General features: G+C 42.5%; 1 protein-coding gene across 1 annotated transcript in view; it reads left to right on the top strand.

Annotated features, from left to right (window-relative positions):
- LOC138975763 (sodium-dependent dopamine transporter-like) overlaps window positions 1–8578 on the top strand; it is a 69351-nt gene extending 60773 nt beyond the window's left edge. The window contains exons 13-17 of the mRNA XM_070348546.1: window positions 155–254; window positions 748–848; window positions 1770–1949; window positions 2892–2966; window positions 3475–8578. Of these exons, the coding sequence (XP_070204647.1) occupies window positions 155–254; window positions 748–848; window positions 1770–1949; window positions 2892–2966; window positions 3475–3498 (480 nt within the window). The 3' untranslated portion in view covers window positions 3499–8578. The remainder of the gene's footprint in view (window positions 1–154; window positions 255–747; window positions 849–1769; window positions 1950–2891; window positions 2967–3474) is intronic.
- Window positions 8579–19308: the final 10730 nt, after the last annotated feature.

Here is a 19308-nt window from a genome sequence, read left to right as displayed (position 1 = left end):
AACTGTGTTTTAATTTTAAATGTGTGAAGCGCAAAGAGCATAATTGTAAAGTTATGATGTTGCGCTATATAAAAGCTCATTTATTATTATTATTATTATTAATGCAGTGTAAGCAATGACTATGAGTGGACTGTTGACCTTGTGTGTTGACCAGGGCGGGATCTATGTGTTCACCATACTGGACACGTTCGCTGCGGGCACGTCTATCCTCTTCACTGTCCTCTGTCAGGTCATCGCCGTGTCCTGGTTCTATGGTACGTGCAACACAACAAGTTGTCACTTTTTTTGTTCAGTCACACATATACACACCCTGGACTTGGCACAAACTATGTGTGTGTCGCACATTTCATGTTTAGTACGTCGCGAGACCACCTCTATAAAGTTCGTTTTGTGTGTGTGTGTGTGTGTGTGTGTGTGTGTGTGTGTGTGTGTGTGTGTGTGTGTGTGTGTGTGTGTGTTTTTGTTGTGCTTCTAGTACGTACAGGAAGCAGGGACACACGGTTTCCGGAACCCTGCTGAAGCGAATCAATGCCAGATTTATGGCGCGAAACTGTCATATAACCCAAAGTCTACGAACAATTCATTCGTCAAGATTCAAACGATGCCACTATTTCCTAAACTAGGAAACGGTTGCGGTTGGAAAAATAAAAGCATATAAAGCATGTTTTACTCACTTTCAAGCATGCTTGTCAACCATACAGGCTTCATCAAGTTAATTCCGGATGCTATATTCTTTGTCGCACACAGGAATCGACCAATTTTGTAAGGACGTGGAGAAGATGACGGGATCACAGCCCAGTATGTACTGGCGGATCTGCTGGAAGTTCATCTGTCCTATACTTTTGCTGGTAAGTAGTATGACGATACAGATCTCCTTTTAAGTAGTATGACATCATCACAATGGTCCTTGTAAGTAATATGTCGTCACATCCCAGTATCTACTGAAGAATCTGCTAGAAGTTCATCAGCCTCATACTTATGTTGGTAAGTATAGTATAACATCATTGTTCTGTAAGTAGTACAGCGTGACAGCTCTCCTTGTAAGTAGCATGACGTCACAGCTCAGTATCTCCTCGAGATTATGCAAGAAGTGTATCTGCCACTATCCTTCTCCTGGTAAGTAGCATAACGTCATTGTTCTCTTGATAAGTAATATAACATCCCAGCCCAGTATCTAGTGAAGAACCTGGTGGAAGTTCATCTGCCAAATACTACAACTGGTAAGTGGTATAACCAAATGCTTCTGCTTGTAAGTAGTATGACGCCACAGCCCAGAATGTACTGGAGCAGTTGCTGGAAGTTCATCTGTCCTAAACTTGTGCTGTTAAGTAGTATGACGTCACTGGATTTTCGAAAAGTTGTGAAAGCCATTGTTCTGTTGGTAAGTAACAAATCAAACGGCATCACGCACGAACCTATATAAAAAGACGCAGACACACAGCACATAGACACTGACACATACACACAGACACCCCCCCCCCCCTCCCCCTAGAGCATCGTGATGTCGCTCATCGATCATCTCCCAGGCGTCCCTAGCCTACAGCTCAGCGGAACTGATGGACGTCTAACTTAACCCCCCCCACACACACACACACACACACTCACACACACACACACAGACGCACTCACGCACGAACACATACACACACACACACACACACATACACACACACACACACACACACATACATACACAAACACCCACAAACACCCACAACCACCCACACATACACTCATCAGTTAAGCAAAATCTACGTGTGTGTTTCCAGATAATCGTAATATCGAGCATAATCTCCTACGTGCCCATGGCCTACACTACGGCGGATATGACCTACGTCTATCCCTTTTACGCCAACGTGCTGGGCTGGTGCATCGCCTGCTCCTCCATGCTCCTCATACCCGGCTTTGCCATCTACAAGATCATCTCCACCCCGGGTCCTCTTAAAGAGGTGGGTGGTGCCAATAAGATTGTTATAACTTTTGAGGGGAGTGGGGGGGGGGTGCTATATGTAAGATAGTACTTTACAACTGATTTCTCAGAAAGGGCTTTTTCGTCAGGGGGAAAATCTTCTTGCTGTCGTTCGTTGATCGCTTGTAATTATAATAAGTACGTGTATATTCAAATATTATTCAACGTAAGTATAGAGTATGGCGGGTAGAAGAGAACTCCGGCTACGTTCTGATTTACTATGGTACTACTACGAGTGAAAAAAATGGGTACCGCAATAAATGGAAATTGGCTGCGTTCTGATTAACTATGGTAATACCACGAGTGAAAAATGGCCACCGCAAGAAATTGATATTGGCTGCGTTCTGATTTGCTATGGTACTACTACGAGAGAAAAAAAATGGGCACCGCAATAAATGGAAAGTGCGTGTTCCTGTGCATCCTCAGCATAATTCGTCACACTCAGGTTTCTGCCAGGGAGTTAATTATTGCATGGTTGTGTAAGTTATTGTCGACCAACCTTTTACCTGGTATGTTCGGTCCTACCGGCTATTCAAAGGAGTTCGCTGTTGCTATTTAGGTGAATCGTCTTCTCTTCCCTGTTGGATGTTATCCATTGCCATTGGCTCTTAGTATCACAGGCGGTATTTAACCTTTTAAAAGGCAAGCTGATATTTTTGACATTCAAAATCACGACTCAAGCCTTCACTTTGAAAATGTGTAATGCTAGCCTATCTTTGTAATTCAATGTCCTTATTGTCAATATTGAGTCCTTTGACTGTATTTTTCTGTGTTGATTCGTTGGTGATCAGCTGAAGTGTTTAATCCAAATGCATGGTTGAATTGTTTATTCAAAGTTCGTGGTTTAAGAGTTTATTCAAAGATCACAGTAACGTGTCATTTCCTTATTCATGATCTGAAATTATGTAAATTTCTTTTGCAGCGGATTGCTCTTTGCATTTCCCCGGTGTGGGAGCATGAGGAAATCCGGCAAAAGAAATACATTAAGCGATACCACGTGAGTGCCATCCCTCTTCCGGTTTGCATTGTTATTGTTAACCCTTTCCTCCTAGCCCCCGCCTCCTTCTATCCCTCTCTTTCTCTCTGTCTGTCTGTCTGTCTGACTCTGTCTCTCTTCGTGTGTGTCTGTGTGTGTCTCTCTCTGCCTCTCTGTGTCTGTCTTTTGCTCTGTGTGTGTGTGTGTGTGTGTGTGTGTGTGTGTGTGTGTGTGTGTGTGTGTGTGTGTGTGTGTGTGTGTGTGTGTTAGTGGTGATGTGCGTGTAAGAGACAGAACGACTGTGACAAAGAGATAGGCAGACAGACACACAGACACACAGACAGACAGACAGACAGACGGACAGAGAAAGTTCGTATCCCACATTAGTCCACATTCCTTTTTTTTTATGTCTTATGTTTCTTCGACACATTACACAATCGGTTTTTGAAACGAGACAAAACAGTTTTGAACTCTAATAGCAAATATCAGCAAAGACCTAAATGTGTCCCTCTCGTTTTATGTTTAACAGAAGGAGCACTGGTTGTCTCTGTGAGAACCGGACAGGTCAAGTCTAGCTACAGAAGCGGTCACACACAGACTGACCAACAAGGCGTCATTGACAGGACGTTCGCAGCCATCGGTCCGATTCCGTCGGGTCATCTGGACCCTTCGGTGTCCTGTTCGTTGTTTCAGCTGATTCCGAATAGACGATGTTCGGAAATAACTCTGTCAAGTTGTTATAGGTTGTGGACGAGGTGCTTTCCTCTGTTTTCCACAGAAACACCGAGGCAAGTCTAACAATATCACGTGTAGCTTGCTTCAGTGTTCCTATGGAAAAGCATGGCCAAACAAGGGGTAGCAACTCTTCCAAAAACCATAAGACCCAACAGAGTTATTTCCGGAATTCGTCTGTTGTGCATTGTACCTTTGATACGTTTACGTGGAATACACAAGGGAGATAAATGGTCCACGTTAGCATGACACGTGGTTATTCTTGTGTTGTATACTATTGTTAATTACAGCGGAACAAGAATCTGACTGACATGTGTAAATACAAAGTCTAACAATAGTCAGAAGATGAAGCCTAAGGCGGAAGAAGAGGAAGAAAACTAGAACAGACCAGGGAGAAATGTTGATTTAAAAGGACAGTGAATATTAAAAACAACTGGGAGAGAAATGCGAAAGCATTTTTCAGACGACATATTTCAACACCAAGCTAATTTCTAACGTCTGTCAGAGTATGAATTTCAAAACGTGAATTGCAAATAGCTAAACATGTCGGATAGTAAAAATGCTCTTAACATTAATGTTTCGAACGTGACATCCTCACACGCAGTACAGTTTGTTGCAATCTCGATTATTTTTGCACAGACATACATATACCGAATATATGTAGAACTGAGAGAGGTGGGTTTTTTTTCCAACAAAATAAAAAGTGGAAAATGAAGGATCACTGGTAGATAGTTGTAATGAATTTGTAGTATGTGTGGAATCTGAAGATGTTATTCTGTTGAAATCTGTTATTTTAAATGTTGTTATTTGTGTCTTGTATATTCTACCAGTAAGAGATTAGCCAATCAGGATACATCCAAGTACACTACCTACCGGCACGGTTGGCCTTGTGGTAAGGCGTCCGCCCCGTGATCGGGAGGTCGTGGGTTCGAACCCCGGCCGGGTCATACCTAAGACTTTAGAATTGGCAATCAAGTGGCTGCTCTGCCTGGCGTCTGGCATTATGGGGTTAGTGCTAGGACTGGTTGGTCTGGTGTCAGAATAATGTGACTGGGTGAGACATGAAGCCTGTGCTGCGACTTCTGTCTTGTGTGTGGCGCACGTTATATGTCAAAGCAGCACCGCCCTGATATGGCCCTTCGTGGTCGGCTGGGCGTTAAGCAAACAAACAAACAAACAAACTTTCTTTTTCAGAGATTTTTTTTTAGTTCAAAACGTTTGTAAATGTATCCCCGCTTTAAGATCACCTCCCTTTAAAAACCTGATTCTTCTCAGGTTTTTAAAAGTCTAAAAAAGGGGGGTTCCACTGTAAAACGGACATCAGCAGGAAAGATGAGTCAATCCGTTCAAAGCATTTCAGTTTCAGGAGATATTTGAAATGTCACTTCCTTTCGAAACGCAACTGGTGTCATTGTATAAAATACATTTATGTAAAAAAAGCTCACTCTGCCTCGTGAAAAGTTTGCCTCACCGTCTCAGGTCTGGTTAGGCTCTCGCGTAGGCTACGATTGGACCATCCCTCCACTTGGCCACATACCAAAAATGAACAGCCTGGATGATCTCTGTGCGCGGTGTTATTTGTGGTTAAAGAGTTAATTAATTTCGTGAAAGGCACCGGTGCCTTTTATATGAAATCAATTCATCAAAATATATTCCAACTCACCACAGCAAGCAGCCAGTGTGTTGATTGTTGGTATTTGATCAAGTGGAGGGATGGTCTTATCCGACGAAAAAAACTGACATGATCTGAGTGGGCCTTTCGTTTGCAGCCGATATTAGAAGTATTTTGTGAGAAAGGTCCAGGACGTTCCATAGTGTAGACATAGACTTTCGTCTCTGGCATTCAGTTCTGCTTCTTTGTGGAGTCGCTATTTTGGCACAATGATCAAGATGCTCTTCTGTGTAGATTTTGAAGACACTTAGCTGTTGTAGTTCCCAGCAGTTCTTATAACATACTATCACTTTGTATTGGTGACATGTGTACGTTTTATCGAGTTATACTGATGTTCAGTCTAAACAGACGTGTTCCATTTTTGAACATATTTCTGTAACAGTTTTTTTAACACTGTGTGATATAGTACATAGATCTACTGGAAAAAGTAGCACACTTAAGAGTTCACTAGTGTTTAAGTGAACACTTGTGAACACTATGTGTGTATCATGCGTGCCTCTTTGGATAGTACATCTATGTACTCTGTTGCAAAGTGTTCAAAACTTGTTACAGAAACGTGTTCAAAAGTGGAACACTTCTGTTTAAAGTGTTCGAGGTCCATGTATAGGATGGGGAGAGAACATGTTGGTGTTAGCTACCAACAAGCTGTTTCCGTTTGTTTGTTTGTTTGTTTACTGCATGCTTGTACCATTTGACCACAAAAGTCAACTCGAGTCTCCACAGTAAAAAATCCAAGAGTGTGAAAAGTGTTTCAAAAGGAAAGCGATGATGATGATGATGATGATGATGATGATGATGATGATGATGATGATGATGATGATGATGATTTTGTGTGTAGTTAGTTTTAAACGGGTGTTTGATCTGTTATGGTTACTATGACCTTAGTTGTATGGTTGCATGGTTCATTGTTCACCGCAAGCGTTACGGAATCTTCTGTATCACGTTTTTGTCGTGCATTTTTAGACACTGCACTCGTGTCTAGTTTGACATGCACGTAATTTACCCAGGTAACCATTTCCAATCCATTTTCGTCGCCTTTTGGTTAAGTTCAATAATATATACTTTAATTGTCTGTTCTTTGTGTGTGTGTGTTTATTACTTTACTATGCCATTGCTGGCAACTTCGGCTCGCTTTATCTTAGTGGAAAGCTAGGAGCAACACGATTCGCACAACCCAGGTGTGCTGAAGTTAAGGTGTATTCAGCCACCTGCTCTTTTAGCAGAATAACTCAGCGAGTCAATAGAAAAAACGCACACACATTCATCTTAATTTATCCACCAACTCCGGAGCTCGTCTGCACGAGGAAGTGAAAAATTGACCAGATAATTGAAGAGTGCTGGACTTTGGTTTCCGGTCGGATTATAGTCTCATGAGAATCGGTTGAAAATCGGCGGAACTGTTCACCATGGCTATCGTCTCGCCGATGTTGCCATGCCAACTTTTGAGCGACTTCAAGGTGGCAAAAGTTGGTTGATATTTGGTTGAACATCGGCCATGTGAACCGTACTTTAAAGTACCTTCAAAGCGCCCACCCCTATACTTTTGGTCAAACATGCTTATCAAGGCACTTTAAGGTACTGTTTTGCGATTTGCGGCTGGGTTGGTTAGACTGCATCAGGGAAGAGTGTTGTATATCCCCTGTGTATAATCATGCGGCTCACTCGTACACGTGTATTTGACAAACAGTCAATATTGGAGAGATCTGAAGCAACAGACGCTCGCTCGAAGCCAACCGACATGTTTCATGTGCACAAGGTGAAACTGTTTATCTGAGGACCAGGGGAAACAACCAGAATGTAGATTTCTAGACAAAGTAGATTTTCGTACATGAAATTATAACTACTGACGCATATATTAGAGATGCAGAAATGTTCTGTTCTAACTAGTATCGTATAATTTGCTCCTGTCGTTCGTGATATTATGATGTCTATGTATTTTTACCCCAGTAGCTTGTTTTATAACACATAGCTTAGTGTTGTTTCGTGGGTTCCCAACCTAAGTGCATATGACTGTGTATGTCAATAGTTTGTCCAACGGGTATTGCAGTGTAGTCTTGTGGTGTACAATTATTTCACAAAACATGTTTTCATCTGTTAAAACTTATGACTTGTTGCTAACTGAGTGAATTTTATCACTTGAGAATTGCTACAAACACAATACCCAGAGATGTAGGGGAAGGGCTCCTAATATGGACCACTTTTTGTTTCATGCTAATAACTAGCTTGTTTTCTTGCGAACAAGTTTCATTTTGTGTTTGGTAGTCCTTCTCTCTTAGGTTAGCCATGGGGCCTAATCAGAGTGAAATCGCTTTGATAGATATTCAGCCAAAATTAAATACAGAAAAAATCACAAATGGTCCATATTAGGAGCCTGGGCGCCTAATATGGACCAGTGAAGCGGCCTTCACGAATCACTGTAAAAAGCCCCCTACACTTCAAAATAACATGATATAACTTAGTGTGCAAGTCAGACTAATTAAAATATGCTTTAGATTTATCTGTTTCGGGATGACGAGAGCATTATTTGAAGCACACAGGGAAACTAAAGAAGCTTATCAAAAACAGAGTGAAAATAAGTGAAATTATCAACTTCCACGAAAAGAAGACTTGTTGTTATATTTGTTTTTTAAATCTCGAGGGCTAGTTATAGGTTATTTCCAGCAAGCTTCTCAATGAATGAATGAAAATAGCCTTTAGCTTTTATTTTCTTCGATTTGTTGAAGGTGGTCCATATTAGGGGACTCGCACATACTTTGAAATTTTGCTATTATTTTTTGTTTGCAGTAGAAACTCGGGGTCAACACTGCTAAAATGTAACAAATACGGTCTTAGCTGTCATATGTAGCAGTTTTTGTGTGATAAAAGCTTTGGCTGTGGACAGAAACGAGTCCGTTTTAGGCGGCAAATTTAGAGTGAACGCTGCCAAAAGTGAAAAAAACAGAAAAAGCCTAACGGTTTTGAGAATTGTGTTTCTGCAACTGTTTTGACATGTGCAAGTTATCCAGAGAGGGTGAATACAGCGAATAAAACTTTTTTGAGCGCTCTTGCGCCGTTATTTTGTCAGAACAGGAGGTGGTCCATATTAGGAGCCGGTCCATATTAGGAGCCCTTCCCCTACGAGTTTTGCGTTCTCGTTTTTTACGTGAATTATGGTTGTACAGGTTTTTGTAATGATGTCAATTGTTGTACTGGCATTAGTGAATAAATACAATTGTAGAATAGAAAAGATCGCTGTACATTTCACTCTCTGACTTTGTTTGTTTGAGAGAGAGAGAGAGAGAGAGAGAGAGAGAGAGAGAGAGAGAGAGAGAGAGAGAGAGAGAGAGAGAGAGAGAGAGCGAGAGAGAGAGAAAGAGAGAGAGAGACTCTTCCACAACACATACAAACCCGACGGAGTTATTTCCGAAAATCATCTATTCTTGCACATATATATTATGTTGTGCCGAATTCAAGGAATCGGCAAAATTTTTGCCCATTTTGCATGATCGGCAAAATGTTACCCATTTCGCGAAATCGGCAGCGTTTTGCCGAAAATACGTGAAAAAACACGTGGCAACTTATTACTAAAAAATGTAATGCTTTGAATGACAGAACCCCATGTAAACCGTAGCCCAACTGCAGCCACTCACTTTGCAACGTAAATACTCAGTGTCAGTGAAATGTCCTCGCAAGAAATTATCACATGCTAAACCGCGTGGGAAACATATTTCACCCTTTTCCATTATTCTTACCGGACAGACAGCGACATATTCTATTCCTAATGAAGACGAAAAGCGATTGCGTCCCTTTGTTTAAAAAAACATGACGTATGATACATTTGACGCGACTGTGACGACACTTTTCTTAATTCGTCTAAAAGAACCGGAAGTTTGAGTTCCCCCAACTAATTGGAAAGCCGAGACTAAAAATGCAAGTCTTTGATACAATGTTGACACAAAAGGTTCTTTAATGACGACACACGTTCTAATTATTAGGACACCGTTCCAGATTTTACACGCAAATTTGCCATTAATTTTTACGTTTCGACTCTTGTCTGGCTCCCCTCATCATATGGTAGCAGTGATCTATTGTTAACAAAACACGACGCTGATTGATGTCGTCAAGTCTGTTTTCGTCTGCAGATGGCCTTGGATTTTCCATTACACACTTTTATCAGAAAATGGTCGAAAAAAGACGCCTGTTTTCTTCAACACAACCTCTCAATCTGCTTTCTCGCTTTGAGGCCTGATTGCTGTGAACATGTTCTGCCTGCACACGTTTTTACAACGTATGACGCTTCAGCAGCTCTGTGCACTCACAGACAGAAAGTTATGAAGAGAAACTGATTACCGTTTGCCGCCAAATCCGTTGTAGATGTAGCACCATTCTTTTTTTTCCTGCTGAGTTAGTGATGAAAAGAAACTGATTTGTGATCTCTGCTGGAGTATCGAAGTCCCCAAGCCTTTTCAGATGTGGCACCCTTCACTGTTTCTGCTGTGTTTCTTTTGGTTGAGCTGTGCGGCAATTAAGGGACAGCCAACAGACCTAAACAACAAGGCCGTGGCTTCAACAGATCTCAACAACACGGCCGTGGCTTCAACAGACCTACACGACACGGCCGTGGCTTCAACAGACCTAAACGACACGGCCGTGGCTCCAACAGACCTAAACGACACGGCCGTGGCTTCAACAGACCTAAACAACACGGCCGTGGCTCCAACAGACCTAAACGACACGGCCGTGGCTTCAACAGACCTAAACAACACGGCCGTGGCTTCGACAGACCTAAACAACACGGCCGTGGCTTCAACAGACCTAAACAACACGGCCGTGGCTTCAACAGACCTAAACGACACGTCCGTGGCTCCAACAGACCTAAACAACACGGCCGTGGCTTCAACAGGCCTAAACAACACGGCCGTTGCTCCAACAGACCTAAACGACACGGACGTGGCTTCAACAGACCTAAACAACACGGACGTGGCTTCGACAGACCTAAACAACACGGCCGTTGCTCCAACAGACCTAAACAACACGGACGTGGCTCCAACAGACCTAAACAACAGTGCCGTGGCTCCAACAGACCTAAACAACACGGACGTGGCTCCAACAGACCTAAACAACACGGCCGTGGCTCCAACAGACCTAAACAACACGGCCGTGGCTCCAACAGACCTAAACAACACGGCCGTTGCTCCGGTCCGTACAAATGCCTCGACATTCACAGGCAGCACGAAAAGGGCCGACGTCGGGAGGAGCCTACTCGTAGTCCTCGGCAGCTGCTTGGCCTTCGCTTCACTCACCGTGGTCCTTTACCTCTACACCTCTTGGGTCAAGCGAGGAGACACACACACAGATCAGAGCAGGGCCACAGGAAAAGCAAGAGATCAGTTCATGAGATCCGAGAGGGCGAGGTTAGCCGAGAACCGACCAGAACCAGCGCCTCTCCCAGTAGCGAGAGCTCAGCGCTACTCCATGCAAGAGGAGGAAGTCCTCGAGGAGCCCGACATCTCCATCACGGCAATGGAGGAGATGTACCCCAACTTGGTCGACTGTTACGACAGCGTCTTTCCGGCGGACGCAGACGCGGAGCAAAGCTTGAGCGAGCAGGACCCCAAGACCCAAGGACTGTTCGACCAGCCTCCTGACGCCAGCATGGCAGAGAACACTTCTTTTTACACGCCATCCGAGGTCAACATCTTCACCCAAGATACTGTTCCTGGTTATGACCGGTATTTTCAGTCAGCCACTGAGAATAAGAGTGACTCTGTTGCCACTGTCTGAACAAAGCACGAAAATCATGCGGCAACAAAAATTAAACAAGATCTGGAGGTGCGTTGGACTTTTGAGAGCATTTACATCACAAGAGACATGCTGACACCGCCCTCCCATAATCGCTCACCTCCCGCCTCCCCCACCGCATCGCCTACCCTCAGTGGCAACTCCCCAGCCCCTCCAGTAAACCATATGCGTGCGCTGAACACGATGACAAAGTCACAATCATTGACAGCCAGCAAGGTCTTCCACATTGATATTTTTGAAAAAAATATAACTATTAACTGTATAACATAAATTTGGCTGAAAAATACGGCACCACAGTTTGTACCTCAGCAAACAAACATAGAAACAAACAGCATCGTCCAGAGTCAAACTTTCTATTTCTAACACTGCACTTGTTTTGGTGGCGAACTTTTGGAATTCAAGTTTCGTCGATTTCAACTTCACTTAGTTTTTTGGCGGGTCGAGTTTGTGGGGGGTACTTCATTTGAATTGCTCGCACGTGTTCCCCGTGAAAACAAAATCCCAATTGAAAGAGTGTGCTATATAGCCACACACAAAACACTGTTTTTTCAATTGTAATTTTTAATTTTGTTATCGAAATATAATAATTCAAAAAGAGATGCTAAAATGTTTGGACCACGTTTAAAATAAAAACAGATTAAAAATAATAATACATAAGAAGTCCTGCTATGTGGGACGGCAGCAACAGAGAACCGACATTGCTTTCATATGACATATCTAAAAAAAACAAAACCCACATCTTAGCTGCTCATGCAAAGAGTCATTCACAGAAACCTTCTTCTAAAATGAATAAAGAAATAAACACTGGAAGACCATGGCACACACTAGAAGACCATGGCACACACTGGAAGACCATGGCACACACTGGAAGACCATGGCACACACTGGAAGACCATGGCACACACTGGAAGACCATGGCACACACTGGAAGACCATGACACACACTGGAAGACTGACACAAGCTGTGGCAGAGATGTTTGGCAGTGCTAAGTGTGACAATGAGCTCAAAGAAGTGACGGTTTGGTTGATCGAACTATCAATTTGTGTCGGTTTGATTTTGATGTCTCTCGTGAAATAAGTTCGTGGGTTATAACGTATCAGAAATCGCCAATTACAAATCGCCAGTTACTTACTCTTAAGCTGGTTGTCGCGACATATGTCGCGCTACTTTACGTATACTGTCACCTGGTTGTCACGACATATGTCGCGCTACTGGCTCAGTCTGTTTGATCGGTTCCGATTACCTCCCATGGATGCGAAAAAATATTTTTTATGACCGTTTTTGGCCCACGTAAGTGTAGCCTATGCGATGCTAACTTTTGTCTGTCTGTGCGTGCGTGCGTGCGTGCGGGCGTATGTATGTATGTATGTATGTATGTATGTATGTATGTATGTATGTATGTATGTATGTATGTATGTATGTGTGTATGTATGTATGTATGTATGTATGTATGTATGTATGTATGTCTGTGGTAGAAACTTTAACATTTGACTGAACACCGAAATACTAATTTTACCTGGTTATTATTCCAGCAACAGCTTCAAAGTATTGAAGCAATGATCAACATTTCGTCGGCACGTATGTAGTTAAAGTGTGTATCGAAAGAAAACGGGTGGTGGGTTTTTTTGTTTTTTGGGGGGGGGGGGGGTAAAAACAGGTGACCGGTTTGTGTCGTGTGTGGTATGTAGACCAGGTCAGGGGTCAAGGTTAGATCAGATCGCATGAAGGATTGTGGTATAGATGAGTTATCACCGAGCTGCAGTTCGTCGATTCGGAGAAGACGATTTCACATTGTTCGGTTTCGTAGCTCCAGAAAAATAGATAAAGAAGATAATAAAGGATATTTCCTACAGGTTAATCTGCACATCGTGTTTCCAGTGTCTGCGCGAGGAAGCGCTGTCGAAAGCGCAGTGTCGATCTGGCCATCTGGCAGTCGTGTCCCCGTAAGTAGGCTACAGACAGACAGATCTAGATCTAGTGTCTCCCACTCTTGCACCCTGTCACCTATGCTTACTGTGTGTGTGTATGTGTGACGGAGTGATTGAGTTTGCGTTACTGTTTGTTGATTTCTTACGTGAGCCTTGAAGGCTTCGCCTCTTGTTCTTTATTTTTCTCTCTGTTCATTCACCAGTGGCTATGTAACGTGTTACAGAATTGCACCAGTGTAAGGGTTACGTGAATCGTCGTGTTGCGAGAGCAACGTTACGCCTACAAATGCCATCAGGGTCAAGATAAAAATGCAAAATCAGATCTCCCCTGCGCGTCAGCAAGTTTGTTCTGCAAAGTTTTATGGTAATATCCACAATTCTTGTTAAAACCACAAAATGTTCACTGCCACAGTTCTGTCCAGATGTTCATGGGATAGATCCTCTCACTTAGACACTTACCAAACATTAATAGCCTGGCTACTTTCTGTGCAGATTTGGAATGTTGTCGAAAAATTGTGACGGTTACCAGTGCAAATAATTATGAGACATTATTTTGACAATATATGTCCCATCTTCACAGAACGCAGCCAGGCTTTTGAATGATCTCTTTCCGTGAACAAAACCCCTGGATGGATCTGTGATGAATGATACGATCGATCGTACGGATGTGAATGTTTAAAATGTGTAATAAAATATGTATGCGATGCAGCTATGCATGTCTGCTGCGTACGACATTGTTCGACTGTTCGAAGTCAAATAAATAAGACAAGAAGAATACATACGTCGAACATCGGTGTCTCTCTGTCTGTCTGTCTGTCTGCCTGTCTGTCTGCCTATCTGTCTGTCTGTCTGTCTGTCTGTCTGTCTCTCTCTCTCTCTCTCTCTTTCTGTGTGTGTGTGTGTGAGTGTGTGTGTCTGTGTGTGTGTGTGTGTGTGTGTGTTTGCGCGCGAGCTCGTGCGTGTACGCGCGTGGGTGCGACACTTGGAAGAATCTGCACAAAGTTGACTCCTCAGATACATTCCTCTCGCAGCTCGGATTGGACCCCACGCCGATAGTGACAAACTGGTTTCAAGTCCAGCGGCGTTATCCACTAAGCTACGGCGCCCGCCCCATTCCTCTTACATCATACTGTTGGTTTGAACCGAATGTCGTTCCAGATGTCACTTTCAAACGGTGGATCGATCCGGGAGAGATGATGCCCGGAGGAATGTATTCTAGTGTAACCACCTATGTGGTGGTATTGTGTTTAGCAAGTGTTGGAAGCTGTCGTCTTGCTCCGCGGTTTAACTCTGTGCAGGATGGAAGAGCCTGTGCAGTCAGCCCAGGTATGTTCTGTACACTTTAGCAAGGAACCAAACAACTACCCACACATCCAACAAGACAAGTCAAGTGAACAAATAGGCTATACTTGCACGTAAGTTATTGTTAATTTTAAAATTAAAGCCATATTATTGTCATATTATTGAAATATAATAATACATATGGTAATATCTCAGTTGTCCTGCGTTCTGTGGTAAATGCGTTTCTCTTCCAACTCTTACACACACACACACACACGCACACACACACACGCACGCATGCACGCACGCACGCACGCACGCACACACACACACACACACACACACACACACACACACACACACACACACACACATATATATATATATATACACACATGCCCGAACACACTCGTGCTTATATGTGTTGAATTCAAACTAATATGCATTATTATCTTGTGTTTCCATGGTGACTCTTACAGGGACAGGTCACGGCACAGAGCTCGCGGTTTCAACTAAGGACAGGGAAGGTAAGTCTGATCTGATAAGTACACGGGTCAATAGATAAGTAATCCGGTGTCACGAACTGAAACCTCTACTGAACAATCCTTCTCATTGCGGTCAATGCGCATGCGCCAATCTTGGACTTAAAAAATGCGACCCTTTGACCGATCGAACAATGGGTTAGGGTTCGGGTTAGGGTTAGGATTAGTTCTTAAATCTGTTCTTAGTTATTTACTTTGAGACTTTATGCGTAATGATTTTTACATTTAGTCAATTGGGCAGGTAGCCCTTTTATATCTATTTGTCAACAGAAGAGGGGTACAAATGAAGCTGCGAAATTTCATGGTACTGCTTCATGTGTGGCACCAACTCCCCTGAGGATATGTTATAGTGCCAGAAGTGCACACAGTAATCACACGATGACTGCGCTGACAGTAGAAGACAAAGGACATTGTCTGCGAAATCGGTTCTTTGCCTATTTTTTCCTTTTTTTTATATTTAGTCAAGTTTTGACTAAATATTTTAACATCGAGGGGGAATCGAAACGAGGGTCGTGGTGTATGTGCGTGTGTGTGTGTGTGTGTGTGTCTGTCTGTGTGTGTGTGTAGAGCGATTCAGACTAAACTACTGGACCGATCTTTATGAAATTTGACATGAGAGTTCCTGGGTATGAAATCCCCGAACGTTTTTTTCATTTTTTTGATAAATGTCTTTGATGACGTCATATCCGGCTTTTCGTGAAAGTTGAGGCGGCACTGTCACGCCCTCATTTTTCAACCAAATTGGTTGAAATTTTGGTCAAGTAATCTTCGACGAAGCCCGGGGTTCGGTATTGCATTTCAGCTTGGTGGCTTAAAAATTAATTTATGACTTTGGTCATTAAAAATCTGAAAATTGTAAAAAAAAAAAAAAAAATTATAAAACGATCCAAATTTACGTTTATCTTATTTTCCATCATTTGCTGATTCCAAAAACATATAAATATGTTATATTCGGATTAAAAACAAGCTCTGAAAATTAAATATATAAAAATTATTATCAAAATTAAATTGTCCAAATCAATTTAAAAACACTTTCATCTTATTCCTTGTCGGTTCCTGATTCCAAAAACATATAGATATGATATGTTTGGATTAAAAACACGCTCAGAAAGTTAAAACAAAGAGAGGTACAGAAAAGCGTGCTATCCTTCTTAGCGCAACTACTACCCCGCTCTTCTTGTCAATTTCACTGCCTTTGCCATGAGCGGTGGCCTGACGATGCTACGAGTAAAATGGCATTGCGTTTCATTCTGTGAGTTCGACAGCTACTTGACTAAATATTGTATTTTCGCCTTACGCGACTTGTTTAAAGGTTTTGTTTTTCAGTCCTTTTTAAACCTAGCCCTTATTTATCTTTTTGCTTTACATTTAAGGCTTAAATTGTTATCCGATTTGTTATTTCCTTGGTAAAAATCAAAATATGATGTTGAAAAAAAGACATTTACATAAAATTGGCTTAATCAAAATGTTATGACGTATTTATTTATCTTGTGTGTGTGGCAAAGTGTGCTTGTTTGTGTGTGAATGAGAGTGTGTGGGTGTATATGTGTGTGTGTGTGAGACACGGACAGAGCTAGAAAGAGAGTCAGGGTGTGTTTGTATGTGTTCCGAGTTTGACAACACAGTGTTCCACTTTACACACCCATGCGTCCAACCTGGAACAAATGCAGACATTTTTATTATGATCAGTCTGATGAGTTGCGTGACTTTTATTTTATTTTCTGTGGTTCGTTTATTTACTGATAGAGTCTAGTATGTGACAATATAAATAACGCTTTGCAATATCCATTGTTTTGTCTGGTACGGCTGTTTCTCCTTAACTGTTCCAGGTTTAGCGACTTTCCCCTACCTATACTCTCTTTGTTCTTATTCTCTGGTATTGCGCATAACATGGCACACTTAACGACCTTACAAAAGTATGCTTTGACAACGTTTTACTTTCGTTGGCGCAGAAGAAACACCAACGTCTAACTTCAGTATTCGAATCTTATCTTCGCTCCGTATTGTTACTTTTTGTCTGGGACGGTAACTATTGTTTGCCGCGCGGTATAAAGCATGCCATCATACTTTTACCCACTCTAGACTCTCTGGGTTACGTTGGGAGAGGGACAATGTTCTAGATCATCGAACGTGTAGCATTTGTACGCGTACGTGTAGATATTGCGTCACCCGTGACACACTTTTTTCTCCAATGTTCCAAATACATAGTTACGTTGTTTAGCTACCACCAAGACTGCAGATCTTGGCAAACGCGTGACGTAAAAACAAGATTTGATGACGTTATCCGTACACGTTCCCGTACACGTCCTCAAAAGGGCCACATATAGACTATTACCCGCTATTACGAGCTAGTCGTGTGACAGAGAGTTTTCTTGCACACGAGACTGTAGATGTTTCACGACGGCTTTAGCCGGAGTGAAACAGCAGCAGTCGAGTGTGCAAGAACACTCTCTGTCACACGACTAGCTCGTAATGGCGATTATGTCTCACAGCTTCAACAGAGGAGAGAACAAACACGTTTTGCGTACTCACGCTTGATAAACCTAAACACAGGAGCAGCCATTGTGGAGAGATCTACTTTTTGACGAAAGTGAACGAACAACTATGAATGACGTCTCGGTATATGTAAATGACGTCACAGTCATCGTCACAGTCTGTATCTTTTGAAGCATTCCATTCTTCATGACGTCTTTCTGTGTCTGCATCCGCGAAATGTTTGTTCTTTCCGGGGTCTTTGTCATCTATGTTCAGAACTCTGTCCTTCTAGTTTCAGACTAACAGGCCTCCTGACATTTTCCAAGGGAAGCTAAACTCGCGTATGGAAACAGTACTTTAGTCTGGGATGCCGTTTTCAGTATTCTCAGCGTTGAAGAATTTGTAAAGAGAAGACACGACAACAGCAGGAGAAATAAAAGTCGTGTGTGCATTTTGGGGCTTTTGGAGGGACGATTTCGAGTTTGAATCCGTTCTTGCACATGCTCCAAAGCGTGTAACATACAATCTTGCACACGTTTGCTTTAGTAGTGGCAAAGAAGGAAAGCGTGTGACATATCTTGCTATTCTCTAAGAGATCAGAGAGAGGTTTCTCATTCTGTGTCTGCCTTAATCGCATAGTTGTGGTTTGTCATTAAAATCAGGGGCGGACTAGGGGGGGGGGGGGGGGGTTACAGGGGTTCCGGAACCCCCTCCCCCCCGGCTGTCCCCCCAAAAAAAGATTTGATACTAACTTTAAAAGAAATAATGAGTGGCTGCTGACACCAGTTGATCATGTTTAAAATCAAGGATAAGCCATACATTGTTCATAAAATAGCTAAAACTCCTCGCCACAAGGGTCTACCCCTGGACCCCAGGTTGTAACCCCCCCCCCTCCCCCCCTCTGGCTTAACTGCTCCGCCCCTGAAAATGCAATATTTTGTGTATAGATGATTAAAAGGGAACATTTTTGCGCATGTTTGTTTCTATGTATGAGTGTAAAGGATGGGAGAGAGACAGGGGAGGGTTTAAAAATCAATAATAATGATAATAAATAAATATGTATTTTGTCAACTAAGATAAAACTTCTGTAATAAGTTTACGGGGTAACTTAGAGGGCCCCAAAGGGGGGGTATCATCACGATCACGGGAAGGGAAATTTTAGCTTTCACGATCACAGTTACCTTGATTTTTGTTTTCACGATCACGAACACCAGTGGCAAATCACGGTCACGGTAAAAGTTGCAGGTACAGAAAGCACGTGTCAAAGTAAACACAACCACACAGTTATTCGCTCCTCTGGATCTATTGTTTATTCAACACAAAGTGACAACTGTTGCACTTTTTTATTATTTTTTTTTAATTCTCTTTCATTCACACATAGAAATACATATCATGATTTGTAATCAGTAACAAGAATGTTGTTTTCATTGTTTTTTCTCTCGCTCTCTCTCTCATACAGACACTCACAGGAATATACACTCCAGGGGTGGAGCAGTTAAGGCAGAGGGGGGGGGGGGGGGGGTTACAACCTGGGGTCCAGGGGTAGACCTCGTGGGTTACATGGGCAAGGCCCCGTTGGGGGGTCTGGGGGCTTAGCCCCCCAGAAGCTGAAGAGTTTTAGCTATTTTATGAACAATTTATGGCTTATCCTTGATTTTAAACATGATCAACTGGTGTCAGCAGCCACTCATTATTTCTTTTAAAGTTAGTATTAATTTTTGTTTTGACAGCCGGGGGGGGGGGGTTCCGGAACCCCTGTAAACCCCCCCCCCCCTAATCCGCCCCTGCACTCATACACATTCAACTCCCACACCCTCACTCACACACATGAATATATATACTTGCACAATTTCACATTTCCAGAGCTAAATCTTTTAAACCCATTTTCTCAAAAACTATTGGGTGGATTGAAATTAAAAGTACATGTATGTGTGATGGTAGAGTCTATAAT

Source organism: Littorina saxatilis, linkage group LG1, assembly GCF_037325665.1.
Source record: "Littorina saxatilis isolate snail1 linkage group LG1, US_GU_Lsax_2.0, whole genome shotgun sequence".
Taxonomy (NCBI): Eukaryota; Metazoa; Mollusca; class Gastropoda; order Littorinimorpha; family Littorinidae; genus Littorina; species Littorina saxatilis.
This window is presented reverse-complemented; position numbering and strand designations above follow the sequence as displayed.